We start from the raw sequence: 16991 nt of genomic DNA, 5'->3' as shown, positions 1-16991 counted from the left end.
TTATACTTATGAGAGTTAAACACAGTGAATTTTATTCTCATAGACGGACAAAAGTTCATAGCAATGTCACTTGTAAGAAAGATTTAACTATATCTTTTAGTTCTCAAATATATTAATTTCATATTCAAAGATTACGTAAATACCATATTAAACCAAAAAAATAATATCATTTAAGATTGGTTACAAAATACAAACAAAACTTACTGAATGATGCTGAAAAGATTCACAGCTGGATGGAAGATTAAATCACGCACCTAACTATTAACTCCCAAAATATTTATTTCTAATGTCATAATTAAGGTTGCAATTTACCAACCTCTCAGTTCAGTACTTGAACTGTTTCTATGAACTATTATATGATTATTCATCGAAGAATACAATTCTCCTGTCCCCTCTTAATGCTAATTTTTTATTTATTTAATTTTCAATTAATTAAAATTAAGCCTAAAGAAAATTTTCAATAAATTATTTAATTCTTAATTAGCTTTGTCTCCACATTCTTTGATTGTGGAACTAAAGAGTGTGGGTTTAATCTTCATTTGAATTTTGGCATAGCTATGACTACAAAGTATTTTCGATGAGTTTCAATTCACTACAGATAAAGTTCTTTTAAATGATATATACCTAAAGAAAATGAGGAAGTGAAATAGTAAAAGCGTAAGCAAGTTTATTCGGTGCTTAAATTATTATGAAAGAAAGCAAAACAAAAACTAGTAAATCTAAATTTTAACTAAATTTAGAGTAAGGTGTGATTAAGGGTGTTAACGGGCTGAGTTGGGTTGAGTTTTGGTTTTAAAAGGTTAAGTCTGAGTTTAAATATGGCAGACTGGCCTAGCCTGTAACCTGTTATGAATATAATTATTGACATGTGACCTAACTTATTTAAAAAAAATAAAAGTCTGACTTAGCCTGTTAATAAAAATAAGACAACAAAAATTTATCCAAACAGAATATACAATCAACAACACTAATAATTCCACAAAGATTCATAAATTCAATGCATATTCAAATAGCATAATATAGAACAAAATCATTAAAAATTTGATTAGAATGATGGAAAACGATTGTTTGATGGCTTGAATGGACTGGGCACTGAGATAAGAGTGAAAATTAGGTTAGTATAAAAAATAAAAAAGAGAGGTCGTGGACCAGTCTGATGGGCTTTAAGGTCATACTTTTGAATTGGAATCTGAGATCTTTTTATTAAATAAATTTTGGGTTCATTTTTTCTGCAGTTACTGTAGATAAGTTATCTGCAGTAAGCCCAATACGACATCGTTTTGGGGTGGAAATCATGGTATTTTTGTAATTTTAATTTATTTCGGGATTATAATAGCTTTATATTTATAATTTTTTAAAATTTCAATACCAAAACGACGTCGTTTTGAGAATAAATGCAAATAATTTATCTGCAGTAACTACAGAAACATTTTTCCCATAAATTTTTATACAAATTTAAGTTTGAATCCAACAATTAAAACACACATATCAAAACAGGCCTACACGAATTGAGCTAAAGGCGCGGGCTCATTTAACACCCCTAGGTGTGATTAGGGGTGTAAATGGGCCAGGCTGGCCCAGCCCAGCCTACGGCCCGATCTACATTGAGCCTAGCCCAGGCCCGGCCTTTCAGAAAAGTAGAGTAGGCTTAGGCTTATAAAAAAGTTTTTTTAATAAATAGGTCATAAGCCAATTTTGTCAAGTCCGGCCTACAGCCTTGTAGGGTGGCCTATTTAATTTATTAAAATAAAATAATAAAATAATATTTATTTTATGTGACAAAGACACAATGTACCAAATACTAATATTTTATTTTATGAAAGGAAAACTTGTCTAATGTCTCCAAATTTTACATGTTATTGCAACTTAATACCATGGAGCAATGGGCACCTTGCTGGATTATGATGTTACTGATGAAGATCTTTCAATAATACTCTTCTTTCCCTTGTCTTGATGGTGGTTTAAAGATTTTTAGATGAATGACATTCTCTTGTAGACTTTATTTCAGCATCCAGTAATTGTATTTTTCTTATTTTTCCCATTTCTTTGACTCTATTCCTCTATGATATACATTCTAGAGCTGAGGTATTATGTTGAATCTTTCTTATTTGTCATTTTTTTCTTATGAGAAGTACTAGTGCATGCATGAATGAAACTTTCTTTGTTCTAAACAAATTTTTTTTTTTGCTTAGTATATATAGTGGGAGGCCTACAAAGCCTGTAGGCCATGTCAGGCTTTCTTATTTTTGAAAATGGGCCGGACTTGGCCTACAAATAAAGCCTTTAATAGGCCAGTAGGCCAGATAGGCTGAATTTTTTTTGACGTAGGCTTGGGCCAGGATGGCCAAAGCCCAGCCCATTTACACCCCTAGGTGTGATGGATGACTTGTACTTTAATCTTTTTGATATTTGGGTCATGATGACTTGTCTAAAGTATAAAAGCAGAAATACCCAGTTCCAAGTATAGTCTAATAATTTGAAGTTCATCCAGACCTGACCCAGTAGTGCCCATCAGTTTAAGCACATACCTCAGGCCCATGATCCATTTTGATGACAAAACCCATCCATTAGTACCAATAATAACTGGTGTTAGCTAAGTGAGAGAGATTCTATGTCCAAGAGCTATGTCACACTAATAGAATACGAAGGGAAGTGGAGTCTTCTTTGTTACAAACTTATAGTGGATTTTCTAGAATAGTTTTGCTCCCTTTCTCATTCCTTTTCCTTCCTATTGCCTCTGGATTGTGGTTATTCTGTGATTGCATAAGACTAAGTGGAACAATGCAATTGAATGACAGGGAAAATCAAGATTATTTTATAAACAAAAAAAAATTGACAACCATTGAAAGTACCAATTAGTTGCATGTTCAAGGTAATTCACATGGTTAGTTGTGATTTTTAAATGATGGTCCACTGTTATTTATCTAAACATATATTAATTAAACGGTGAAAGAAGGGAGATTAACATCATAGTAGGTTAAGTAAACTAATTATTTTGTATAGCATCATTCAAACTTTTTAATGAAAAATTGGAAAATATTATAAAAATGAGTATATGTTTGATGAAATTAACATTTTGGCACCAACAAGAGTTGTTTATTTTTTTATTTTTAGCTGTGGTTTGGTTTTCAATTTAAAAAACGATCACACCAACACCTGTCTACATCCGTTGAAAAATTGTATTTTAGACTTTTTCCTTCATTCAAAAAGCAGCATCCTTAAACTTAATTTACACCTCTGCGACGCTTCCTTAACAGAGGAGTTAGGACTTAGAAGGACAATTAAAGGGTATGCAAAACAAGACAAACATATGTGTATGCATGATTCCCACCATCCCCATACTCACAAAGGTAGTTATTATATATATTCAATGCAATGCCCAATGTTGTTGTATCCGTTGCGACACATTGACAATGAAACATAAGCGTAAGATTCAAAACTCTTTTCACAAGATAAGCATCTTAGTCTAAAGGGTTTTTTTTTTTTTCTTACTTTCTATATTCCTCATTTCAAAATCTCATAATTATATCTGATCACAATCCACATGCTTATGACCAATCAGAATCTGTCTTCCCAACCCCATCGAACTATCTAAGTACCTAAAAGTAAAATAACCGTATAGATGTGTCATGAAACAAAATTATGAAAAGTCCAAATAGACTAGACAAAAGATAAAACAAGGAGAAACCAGAAAATGCCAAATTGTTCACTTTGACCCAAAAATCTCGATATACCAACATCCCAAAGCATGAAAGTAACGTTGCCAATTAAGCTGCATATCCACTTAAAAGTTTTAACAAAACCAACCAACCCATATATATGCCCCCAATATTTATACATTACATTGGCTAACGTAAAAAAAAGCAATAGAAGCTGAACCAATAAAGATTAAGGGGATGGGGTTAAACCTTTCTCTTCCTTGTTACTGTGACTGAGGGTGTTGTTGCTCAAGTATCTGCAAAGGACCTTACATTTCACCGCACTGCCATAGACATAAAACCCTGGCGCAACCATTATCCTGACCATGCTTGGTACCAACTTGGAAGACTTGTCCCCACCCATATCCTCCATGTAAACCGAATCAAACCTCACCCCTTTGTCCACTCTAAAAATTGGCAAACTTGGGTGAACCGAGTTGGCCAACAAGTGAACCATCCACACACTCTTCGAGGCACCAAAGAAAGCTTGCAAAAGTGGCTCTGGCCAAGCCCTGTTCCAACCCAACATTGCCACGATCTCACTCATTTTCCTGTCACAAAATCTGCTGAAGTCCTCACTGAAGTGCCTTGTCCCCTTGCTCAGCACCTCTTCCCATGTTAACCCGTGAAGCATATTGAACGACTCAAAACTCCCCTCACATCTTTCCACTGGGTTTAGTATCTGATTACACGCGTTCTTCTGGAACCCAATTGATTCGAAGTCCTCAAAGAAAGTTCTATTCAAAAGGGCTTCTAAGTAGAAGAGCAAGCTTCTCGGGTTCTTAGAGAAAGAGATTCTTATATCATAAGGTTGAAGAAGTAAGCAAACTTTCTCATACACCTTGTTCCCCATGTGCCTCAATTGCATAGTAAGAGAACGACTCAGAAGCCTTACACAAGACCTTGCTTCAGAGACCGAGACCAAGAAATGTTGGATCACTGTGTCTTGATGGAAACTCTGAGTCTTTCCCATTCCATAAGGGGAACTGTTGCTGCATTCTTCGAGGCCAGATTTCAAACTGTGGCAATACAACTCGAGCTTGTTGAGCTTCTTCTCTAGCTCAGTCATGGAATGCATGAGCCTTGAAGCCTCTAGAAGAGCCTCATCTCTCTTCCTTGTAGCTTGAACAAGCTTTTGAGAAAGCTCAGCCACAGCCATTTTCCATTGCTCTTCTCTTGATGCTGAAAGAGCTTCATTGGACATGGGGCTCTTGCGTGTTAGCTTGGAAACAATGGACCTGAAAATCCCATTGGGACTCGCCAACAAAGATGAGTGCTTGCTTGATCCATTATTGTTGCTGTGATCCAAAGGAAGGACAAAGATTTTGTCACGAGAATGAGGCCTACACTTGTTGCAAGACACAGAACCATCTTCTTGATCAGATTCAGACCTTTTCTTCTTATTGTGATTGGATTTGTCATTCTTCTTCACAATAGGAGTTGGAGGGTGGTGGTGGTGGTGGTGTTGCTTTGGAGTCAAAGCTTTATCATTGCAAGTACTTGGGGTATTTCTGTCGTCACTGTACTCATCCAATTCACGCTCTTCTTGAATCTGCAATAACAACGAAAAACAAATCATATACACATTACAAGAGCAAGAAACATAATTTTCCCAAGAAACAAAACACAGAAAATGGTTCTCACTGGTGTGAATTGTGGAGAATGGCGTGAAGGTAGAGGAGGAGATTTGGAAGAAGAAGAAGCCATTTGGGATAATTGCAAAGTTAAGAAATTGCATTTATCCGTGTGAGTGAGTGACATGTCATAGGAGCAATGTACAGGACCGAGGTAGTGGTCCTTCATTAAATGTGTATTGGTAACATTAATAGCTGCTATTAACTCCCCTCAAAGGAAATTCAACTACCCACATTTATTCTGAATGCGGTGGATCACAAAACCACCATCCACGTCTCTTTCAATCCAAGGTGTGTGTATACTGTATACTGTGTAGTGTGTAGAGAGAGTTTCAGATAGGATTACTGCATGTGAACATATTAAATGACCCACATCGCCCTGGGTCCTCTATCATGGGAAATTATCATATGAATGCCACTCTATGGAGGGAGGGCCTATTTATACTTTTTTTTCTTTATGCTAGGGCTAGGACTAAGCTCCAAAAAGTTTGTGCTCATAAACGGTTACCACTTACCTGTGGACATGGATTGTCTCACCTTCTAATGTTAAAATTTTGTGTGTAGAATCCCAGTTATTTAATGCTCACATTATTTTCATTTGAGAAAATCATCTTAAATTTTACCGTATTATGAGAGAATGTATTTATTTATGTTAGTTTATCTTAAATGAAGTTTAAGAATTCGTTAAAAAATGCTGTCAAAATAATGTATAAGAAAGTACGATGAACCTCAACCAACTGATGCATACGCTTTTATTTGCATATTTTGACAGATGAGTTGCAAAGGTTTTAAATGACTGATTTGGTATAATTTTTTCTTCTTCTTTTAAATGGTTAATGTGATACCAACCAAGTCAATCTTTGAAAGACTAAATTAAAAATATTTCCTCAAGCATTTATTAAGGAACATTACATGTTTTGAAACGGTATCTTTTAAAAATAAAGTGCAGCACTGGTGATCGTTGATTAAAATAATCAATAATTCAAAATTTTATATAATAGATGCACATAAATAATAAGAGGGGAGATATTCTAACTACTAGAAATATCTATTACCAACTCACTACCTCCACAATTACCATTGGATCAAATAGAGAGAATGTTGAAAAGTTTTTGAAGAGAGAGAAAATATTGATCCAATAGTAATTATGGAAGTAGTGAGTTGGTAGCAAATTTTTCTAGTAGTAAGAATATCTCCACTCAAATAATAACGATGAGTATGAAAAAAGTTTACCGCTTCAATTTTCTCATTAACGATTATTTTTTGTAGTTTACTCTATAAAATATAACTTCCATTCATGCACACCCTATTTCGAGTATGTAAATAGATAAACAATACTATAACATCTTCCTTATACACGATGTTTGTTGTAGTACGTATAATTTCATTGCTTACCAAAAAAAATAATAATAATAATTTCATTTGTATAATCAGCATATTAGCTTTTGTATAACGACGTATAAGCAAGTAGCAAAGGAAGTTTATTTTTTTAATTTTTTTGCTAATAAAAGATATTTTATTAGATACATTAACCTTATATAAGTTATCGTGTTTTGGATCATCACTTGTTCCGCGCCAAGAGGTTTTATATTGAATTATTAAAACAAAGTTTTTTTTTTTTTTTTTTTTGTAAATAAAGAGGGGCTAAGCCCCAGAAACAGAAAGAAATTACAAATCAGAAACTAACAAGCTAGACATATTTCTAGCATCAGCAACTATAAGTTCTATCAACTGAGAAGGAGGATCTTTAAAAATCTTGAAATGGAGATTATTAGTCTGCCCAGCTTTAGCTAACCAATGAGCACATTTGTTGTTTTCTCTCTTGGTATGAACAAGATGAATAGTCCAATCTGCTTTTAACCATAATCTCAATCTGCTAGTGACTTGAGAGTCCCTAGGATCTTCATGCTGCTCCTTTAACATCTGGATGGCTTGGCTAGAATCACATTCTAGCTCTATTCTTTTTAATCCTGTTCCCCAAAGCAGTTCTAAACCTTTCAGTAATCCCCATAATTCTACAACAAGAGGATTGCATGAACCTAAATTATAATAGAAGCTTCCCAAAAAGGATCCATTGTGATCTCTTAATATACCATCACAACTAGTTTTTTTCATGTCATTAGAAGAAGCTCCATAACAATTCAACTTAACCCACCCTTGCTTGGGGGCTATCCAAACGCTATAGTTGGAATCACCACGGCGCTGATAAATTCGGGCTTGCAGAATCTGTTGGACAAACATCCAAATTGAAGCATGCGATTGCTCATCATGACAGAAATGATCTTCATGGATCTCCAAATTTCTCCACTTCCACAAAAACCAACAAGTAGTAAAGAAAATATCCTTCCAGTCCTTCACTTTATTGGAGGACCACATGTTATCGATATTTAAAGTCAATCAATCCTGCAAATTCGAATTCATTAAGAAATTGGATATCGAACCTGTAAACCAAGATTGCCAAATTTTCCTAGCATGTCTACAATCACGAAGAACATGAATAATAGTTTCCTCATGATTTGTAAGAACAAAGAATGTTGTTTCATTTGCAAATGACCAATATAGTTCGAGAGTGAGAATTCAAGTATGAGTAGTGAAGTCTCACATTAATTAGAAATATGCTAAGTGAGAATCATATAATTAAAATAATTCTTAAATTCAATTTCTTAGAGTTTTGGGTTGCATGTGGTGTCTAAGCCCACATATGATAAAGAGTCTATAGCTTAACTCATGTGATAATAGATCTCCCCTTACCATAGGCTCCCCCCTCCAGTTACCCAACACCCTTCAGACACTCTGATCTCTTTGTAGTTTTCCAATTATGTGCTCCATAACACCATGTCTATTCATTGTAAATTGTCGAGACCGTTTGTGGTACGAAAAATGGGGTACATCAATTTTGTATTCAATATTTAGACATGAACTTTTAAATTAACAGGTATGTACCGCATACATTATGGATCACTTTTGACACTTTAATCCACTGTTGTAAAACTCGGCCCGACCCGATCGAGTCGACCCGGAACCCGGTGACCCGGTCATCGGACCGGTTCGGGTCAAGCATTAGACCGGTCATGCATCGACTCGATCAAACCCGGTCAAAACTTGGACTAAACCGGTCAAACCTGGTGACCCGGTCGGGTCATGCTTTAAAAAAAAAAAAAAAAATTGTTTCATCTTATAAAAAAAATGTAGAACTCATTTTAAATTTTTTTTGTAATTTTATTTGCTAGTATATTCTTCTACAATGACCTCAAATTTTAGTTTCCAATACTGAAGCAATTTGCGGAATAATAAATTAAGAGAATGTGACATATGTCATTTTAATGTAGTTGGATTTGAAAAATATGAGTTCAATGTCATTGAGAGGTATGTTTATGGGGATTCTGAGTTGCAATTTAAATTGACATAGTTATTGCGTGCATTTTTATTTATTTATTCGTATTTTTTAGCTTACTTAGTGAATCTTGTTTAATTCATTTTATATATGGAGAATATAATTGAATTTATATGTTTATATTTATATATTTTTTTTATATATCTATATATATCCAGGTCAACCGGTCCAACCGTGACCCAGTACCCCGACCGGGTCGATGCCCGGGTCAGGTTTAACAACACTGCTTTAATGTCCCTAGATAGCCATCATTAGTATTAGAGCTAATGGTTAATGAAACTATGTGTACTGAGTTTTGCGAGATGACAGTGGTTAGTGCTCGAGGTTTGTCAACCTTCCAAACCCATAATGAAGGAGCCAATCAGTGGAGCCAAACCCCATGAATGCTCGAAGAAGCCTCACACTTGAGAAAGAGAGAGAGATATAGAGAGAGAATGTTGGAAATGAGAATCAAAGTGAGTAGTGAAGTCCCACATTGGTTAAAAATGTGCTAAGCGGGACCATATAAGTAAAAAACTCATAATTTCGATGCCTTAAGATTTGGGGTTGAGATTTGGTGTCTGAGTCCACTTATGATAAAAAGTTTGTATCTTACCCCATATGATGCTGCATCCACCCTACCATGGGCTCCGCCCGTTTCCCAACATCCCTAAAATAAACCACCAGTTGACTTTTCTAACTTTCCAATTATGTGTTCCCATAACACTATATCTATTCAATTCTATTTCTCTATTAATTTTCTCATAATTTGAGATTACATTAACTAAATTTAAAAGACTTTCTTTCCCTTAATAACAAATTTTTTCTATTCTAAAACCTTATATACATTGGTGATGTGTCAGGATTGTTTATGGTAGAAGGGAGTACATCATTTTCATATTCAATATTTCAACATGAACTTTAAAATTAACAGGTCTGTACCTCATACGTTGTTAATCACTTTTGACACTTTAATCTCCATTGATATTTATCATTGGTATCAGAGCTAATGGTTGATTGGACTATATGTACCAAGTATTTGGAGATGGTGATAGTTAGTGTTTGGGGTTTTTAACCTTCTAAGTCCGTGATGAGGAGCCAATGAGTTGAACCAAGCCTTGATATAACCCTACAAATATTTGAAGAAGCCTCACACTTGAGGGGGGAATGTTGGAAATGAGAATTCAATTGTGAGCGGTGAAATCCCAAGTGGAATGATCCATTAAGATTTTTAGTTGGCATGTGGTGTCTGAGCACCTTACGATAAAGTGACGCTAACTTAGCCCACTACCAGCAGAAATCCCCTATGTCTAACACTTTGATCTCTCTGTAGTTTCCCAATTATGTGCTCTCATAACACCATGTTTATTCAATTCTAAATTCTCTATCAATTTTCTCATAATTTTTCCTCTTAATAATTGTTTTGTCCTAAAAATAGAGATGTCTAGTCAGGGACTAATAGATTGATTTTGATTCTAGGGCTCTCTTAGGTATCTATGAAAGAGATACTTTTAAGGTAAACAAATCACTGTGCACAAGAATAATGGCATAGCCAAAGAAGTAGTGTGTGTGAACATTGGCAGCAATTAATGAGAGAAAGTAAGTGTTATACATATAGGTTTTACCTCTTATTTATAGAGTTTATCTATGGATAGTAGAATTATGGACCTTTAGTGGCTTTTCTGGGGCCCAATGCTTGGTTAATTGTTGTCGTAGTAGGATTAGTATCATTTAAGAATCCTTTCCTTTATTTCTCTTAGTTTTCTCTTTATGTTGCCATGCTTAGGCCTTCTAGAATATGGGCCCATAACAATATCAAAATTTCTTTATTCTAAAAACTCATATTTATTGGTGATGTGTCGGGACCGTGTGTGGTACGAAAAGTTTGGGGTACATCATTTTCATATTCAACATTAGACATGAACTTTTATATTACTAGGTATTTACCTCATATGTTAATTGGTATTTACCTCATACAATTTAGTGTTAATGATTGATGGGTCTGGGCGTATCGAGTATTTAGAGATGATGATGGTTCGTGTTCGGGATATATCAGTGTTCTAAACCCATGATGAGGAGCCAATATCTTGATTTTAAGTAGAACCAAGCCTTGACGTAACCCTATAAATACTTGAAGAAGCCTCTCATTTGAGGGGAAAATGTTGAGAATGAGAATCCAAGTGTGAGTAGTGAAGTCTTACATCGATTATAAATATACTAAGTGAGGATCATATAAGTGGAAGAACCTCTTAACTTAATCGCTTAAGATTTTGAATTGAGATGTGATATCTGAAAGACCTCTGCCTCGTTTAGCACCCCTTGTCCTAAGAAATACAACACAGTAATAGTACTCACTCATCCTTTCTTCATGATATTCTCAATAATCATAATGGAACTCGCATAGGAACAAATCAAGGATATGTTCAACTTACTTCCCGAATATACAACAGTATAGTGTGAACCCATTACTTCCCAGAACCTTATCCAAAAATCAGCAGAGAACCCATTACTTCTGTTGTCACTGATGATCTGCGAGTCAACTCTCGCAGGCCTTTGTTTTTTTATAGTGTGAAATTATATGTTTTTTATTTGTCTAATAAAAAATCACTTATCCTTAAAAAGGTTAAAAAGTAAGTTCTAAAGACGCGGTGTTGATGTAATCTCCTACAGCATATTTTATCATTCAATAACTATCCTACAGTTTAAGAATGAAGATGAAAGTGATGGTTTGGAGTAATGAATAATTTTAATAGCTTGCCTTGAAGTTTTGAACATAAAAGACTTTTCCCGTTTTAGCCATAATATTTGATTTCAAGTTGATGGAATCACGAGCAAATTCCAAAATTAAGATACCTTATGGGTTTAATATATGCTCACAAAAGCAACCTTCATGTGAAGCAAGAGGCATAAAATGCCTAATAAAAACAGCATTAAATAGACAACTGTGACTTTGGTGTGCCGTTTTAAAGAGGCGATGTACAACTGTGCATGAAAGCAACACATGATGTCGTGACCTGTTATAGCCTTAATTGTTTGGCAATTTGTACAGCTACAATTCTAAGCGTCAAATATAACCCCTCATTATATTTTGGGATATTTAGACTAGATCTACTTTTACATAGCTGTATCTTGTGCTAAATCCCTACAAAGACTATCCATCATTTCAACTTATAGTTTGGTGTAGTTATACAACAAAAGTGGGGTGTCCTATCTAGCTCCTTGTATCTATATCAATTGTCACTCATCCTTTTTCCCCCCCTCCATTTATTGTCATCGTTGTGTTGAATCCATGTTCCTGTTCTTACGGTGAGTTGACGGCCCTGACAGTAAGTGTTTTGGCTGGTATATAGTTTTTATTTTTCTTGGTTACATGGCTAGTATGCAGTTAAGTTACTCCAGTAGGTTTTGCAAGACTTCAAATTCTTAATTTTGACTTTCAGTTTTATTTGTCTTTTGTATGGGGGACCCTATGTATTTATTTATTTCTTTTGCGCATGGGAAGGCCCACCCTGAGATGGGACCCATTGAGAAATGGAACCCCTCCAATCTGAACCAGAAAGTTGAGGCCCTGTATTAAAAAAAAAAACAAGTTGAGGTTCATGAGCTCGTATGTAAGAATTTTAATTAGATGAAAAAAAATGTCTCCGTACAAGAAAAGCACACTACTTTTTCAATATAATAATAATAAAAGCCTTAGAGAGAGACGGACTCTATTCTCCCAATCTTTAGGGTTCTACCATGGAACTATGTTTCTCTTCTAAAATTGATTCTATTCAAGACAGTGAAGTATCCACAATGTCTTAAGGCATCAAGAACAAACAAGGAGTTATGAATGGTACAAAGCATGAAAGCTGTCCTTGTACAAGGGTCTCTCATCCTCGAAAGTTTTTCCCAAGATCTCGATAATTATTGCAACGCATTACTTTCATCAAAACCCATAATATATACCACTAAATGATGTAGAATACATGCAGCTGTATATAAATAAGCTTAAGTACGAGTTTTGTTGTCTTGGTTTGCTTTGCATAGGTTTGTATTTTCTCCCCTTCATGGCTCTCAATATAAAGAAAAAAAATAAAATAAATAAGAGGTCACTATTAATCAAGAAATATTTTTTTCCCAAAAAACAAAATACATGTAGATTACACCAAATGGTACTGAAGTATCAAGTCCTAAAGGTTGACTACAAGCATCTGAAGGAGAAAAGTTAGGAAAAGAGAAACAAACAAAAAAGTACCGCAACCTCCTAAGAACAAAATAATCAGAAAACCATTTCAACCTTCTTCCATTGATTTCTATATGACGGCAGGGCCCCATTGCCCATTCTGGCAAAGAATTTCACGAAGAAAATGTTTACTTGCTAGATCACTGAATAAAGGAATGTTGAAAACACGTTGCAGAGGCTTACTGAAATGCCGTTTTAAGCCCATATCATTGAAGAAATTTGGCAAGTGTATACGGGTGAGATTGGTTTAAAATGCCATACGACCAGCCAGCCTGCTTTCAAGTATCCTCTTATCTATGGCTGCATCAATGGAGCTCATCTGCAAGGTAAACATGATAGTAATGATCAGCGAGTAATCATAGACCACAAATTACAACAACAAACCGAATATTTTAGAGCCTGGTCCTATGCAAGAGATCCAAACTCTGCGAAAGAAGCTGACCTGGGCCAAGTCTGAATTCACTTGTTCCATAAAATAAATTGTAATGATGCTACGAATGGGCAAAAATCTGTTGGGTAAGATCATGTTCCACCCAAAACCCCAAACTTTGGAATCAAGCAGGGGGAGAAAGAATATCATTGGCAAAACCAAACCCAACAAAAATCATATATACATACTCTTTTACGGTGTACAAATGCCGGGATGAAGTATCACGAAGTTGGTTGTTTGCAGCAAGCTTCACAAATTATGTTGTGGTAATTATAATTAACTACCAAAAGCAATTAGTAGAATATTTACTTGAATCTTTAGATGCTTACAAAATTTGGAAGCATAGCTTGCAGCCATAGTTGCCGTTCAAAATAAGATAGCATGCACTACCCATTTAGTTTGGAAACAAAATGGAGGATTAAAAGGATCATATTTTCTTGGCCATTTAATTTCTTTTCTTTTCTAAAAAGGATTAGAAATTTATACAGAATGTACCTCTTTAAATAGGAAACAATGCGTAAACAACTGAATCTGAAAACAGAAAGCATAAAGCCTACTCATCTGGTTAGATGTGAAAGCAACTCCATCTATTACAGAGGTAGTATGACTTACCTGGCTACTTTCATCATGCACCTGATATTTTGGCAGAGACATTCTTCTTTCCTCCTACAGGAAAGAAGCATCATAACATTACCAACTAAGAAACAGAAGCAGTCAAATGGAACACAACAGATTTTCTCAAGAATTTAACTCACCATGGACATTGCCTCATCATCCCAAACTAAGTAGACTTCGTTAGTGGCAGGCTGAGGAGCCGGAGCTTTATTTGCAATTACTGGGGGAGGTCCAATTGAAGGACCACCGGTGTTTGGACCAGAAGCATAAGAATGTGAGTTACTTGCTGTCCCACCTATAAGAAACCAAAGTGAGAAGGAAATGAAAATCACTAGAATCATATAAAGTCAACCTAGAAACACTAAATTTTCAGAGCTAAGTTTTCAATTTTATCAAACATGATCTTGCAGTTTTGTGTCATAAACCAGTCACAATTGTTAAGGAAGGAAAGGATAACGTTACCTGGAATCCCTATTGCCTGATAACTACTTGTCAGAGAAGAGTTGCCACCCAAATGTGCATCAACAGGGACATTAGTAGACAACACTGGAGTTATCGATGGAACACTTGAAGACAGAGGTGCCACAGAGAATGTTGAACTTTGAGCTGTTGTATGGTTATTTCCAACAACAGGAAACAAAGGTTGTGAAACTGGGAGAGAAGGTGTAGATGTAGGCAATCCAGGAGGAGTAATTTGAGTTTGGAGTGCAGGAGGAGCAGTTGACGGCAGCGGTGGCCTCACATTCTGCACAGGAAATAGTGGCTGCTGTGCGTATGGGGCAGGGGGAGGAATTGAAACAGCTGGAGGCTGTGAAAACCATGGCTGAGGTCGAGGTGGAACCACCCAAGGATTCGAAGGCACAGGTCCAGATGGATTATACCTGCAGCAGAGAGGTAGGTACATGAGCAGATTTTATGCCACTCATATATATACATGAGCAGAATTTACTACTCCCATATGCCAAATACAACATGAATGTGAATAGGAGAATTAAAATGAACAAAAATTTTAACATACATTGGTGGCATTGTGCCCAAAGTTGATCGAGGAGGATATCCTGTACCCAAAGGAGGTGGCACCATTCCACCTACAAGCTGGGTTGATGGGATATCTACCTTGGCTGCCTTTGACGGAACCTCATCATCTGCATTAAACACAAAAATGCAAGAGAGAAGATTAAACCATTTCAAGTCTGATTCAACATTTTTACCATCACCAACAATATTTGTACAAAGCTTTAGTCTTGAGTCCTACAAAAATACTTATGACATCACACACTACCAAGTAACAGAAGGATAAAGAAAACAACAGTCTCCGTATATATTAGATGAGATTATAAAGGAAAGCATCTTTTTAACAAAAGAAGAATTCATTAAGATTGAAGAATAGCCAAAAATAAAAAACAATCACTTTGGGTTGTTTGCAGACTGCAGTTAATAAGTTGTATCGAGTATCAACCGTCAATGAACCAAACAAAAACCAAAAATATTTTTCGGCCCAAGACAGAAGCCATCAGACAAGAATAAGAACAATATATGACCTTCATCTCCATAATGAGCAGCCAAGACATCTGGTGGAATCCCTTGCATTCCATATATTTCAATATCTGTACTCTCTCTCCCAGGTTTCGCATTGGGCACCCTGAAAAACACAAAAAGGAAGATCTCAACAATAATTGACAAAATGGCAACAACTTAAGGAAACAACACAAAACAAATGATCAATGTCGAGATTTTAAGGCGCACATTCAAAAGGCACTCGTAAAAATATTTTAAGTTTACGCATCAAGTGTAAAATATGCTTGGCTAACATACCGCCTTCCTCTTCGTTAATATAAATTCATTCAGTAATGGATCATTAGTAATCAAGATAAACCTCAAACCAGACAGCCACTCAACCACTTACAAACACTCCATAAAAGTAACTAGCAACCAGAACATTTACTAAATTTCTAGCATCATGATTACGATGTGCTAATATAAAGAAAAAAACAATTAACATGAGTGAAACTCTTAACACGCAAATTACATAAACCTCTATTTTTTTTTCTAAGATGAAATTCAATGCGATTATACCCCAAAATACAAAACCCTAATTTAGGAGAAATCTAGGAATGAGGGTTATACTTGGTGACGGATTCCTTGTGGACCTGGAGAACGTGGATGGCCATGCCGCCAGCGGTTGAGAGCTTCTTGTGGCAGACATGGCACTTGAAGTGCTTCGCTTTCTGATGCTGCACTAAGATCTTCTCGTCATCGAATTCCCGATCGCAGTAATAACACCACACCTTCGAAGAAACCCTCTTCTTCTTCTTCCCCATCTCGATTCCGATCACTCGAGAATTGGGTTTGTGCCAAAGTTTGGAGCTTGGGGTCTGTGTCGTGCACCCACCCTTCAATGGAGGAGGAGGAAGAGGAACTAGGGCTCAAATTGTTCTCCTGTTTTCGCAAATTGAAAAATCAAAACCCTCTCTGTTGATATGGATACGGGGTTATTTCTACAATTGAGCAGAGTTTTGTGGTCCAATTGAAATATTCATTTGTTCGAGGGATTTTTTTATTATATTGGTTCGGTGTTTTTCATTTTTAAATACATAAGTTAAGTATGTCATTTTAGAAGAGAGATAAACACCAAAAATAAGAATCATGTAAGAGAGAAAGTGGGTGATTTTTTTAATTTAAATTTTAAATAAAAAATTATGGTGTGTCTATCTCTCTCTTAAAATGACATAATTTTATGTAAACACTTTTCGTTATTATATACCAGTACTAATATATGACCGTGCTTTCAGAAAAAAAAAATTGATCATTTTGTCAAAAATAAAATAAAATCGAAAAGCAATTATATAACATTATATTGTAAAAAATATGTTTATCACAGGGTGTCCAAGTCATTAATTCTCACAATCAAAAATCAATTATGTACGTGTAATAAATTTTCATATTTATACACACACAAAAAATTCTTATACTTCATTTTAGATTATTTTCTTTATGTGTGTGACATATATTAGAT

At 35.4% G+C, this 16991-nt stretch overlaps 2 protein-coding genes across 5 annotated transcripts; both read right to left on the bottom strand.

Annotated features, from left to right (window-relative positions):
- Positions 1-3564: 3564 nt before the first annotated feature.
- On the bottom strand, positions 3565-5437 carry LOC133316809 (IRK-interacting protein). The gene is made up of 2 exons (XM_061518590.1): positions 5343-5437; positions 3565-5250 (listed from the first exon to the last, which is right to left on the bottom strand). The coding sequence occupies exons 1-2, from the start codon at positions 5403-5405 to the stop codon at positions 3889-3891; spliced, it is 1425 nt and encodes a 474-aa protein (XP_061374574.1). The 5' UTR covers positions 5406-5437; the 3' UTR covers positions 3565-3888.
- A 6817-nt stretch (positions 5438-12254) lies between these two features.
- On the bottom strand, positions 12255-16430 carry LOC133316803 (protein SUPPRESSOR OF FRI 4). 4 transcript variants are annotated; one of them, XR_009752254.1, is made up of 8 exons: positions 16103-16430; positions 15517-15617; positions 14994-15120; positions 14438-14856; positions 14116-14270; positions 13973-14026; positions 13114-13249; positions 12255-12273 (listed from the first exon to the last, which is right to left on the bottom strand). XR_009752254.1 is itself a non-coding variant. In XM_061518585.1 (7 exons), exons 1-7 carry the CDS (start codon positions 16294-16296, stop codon positions 13178-13180), a joined length of 1122 nt encoding a protein of 373 aa, XP_061374569.1. In that variant the 5' UTR covers positions 16297-16430; the 3' UTR covers positions 12781-13177. The 4 variants fall into 4 exon arrangements, 2 of the variants coding, with proteins under 2 accessions (XP_061374568.1, XP_061374569.1); XR_009752253.1 differs by lacking the exon at positions 12255-12273 and adding an exon at positions 12779-13030; XM_061518585.1 differs by lacking the exon at positions 12255-12273 and having other exon boundaries at positions 12781-13249.
- Positions 16431-16991: the final 561 nt, after the last annotated feature.

This window comes from Gastrolobium bilobum, unplaced genomic scaffold (genome assembly GCF_033153095.1).
Source record: "Gastrolobium bilobum isolate Gb01-03AN ecotype WA unplaced genomic scaffold, APGP_CSIRO_Gbil_v1 utg993, whole genome shotgun sequence".
NCBI lineage: Eukaryota > Viridiplantae > Streptophyta > Magnoliopsida > Fabales > Fabaceae > Gastrolobium > Gastrolobium bilobum.
This window is presented reverse-complemented; position numbering and strand designations above follow the sequence as displayed.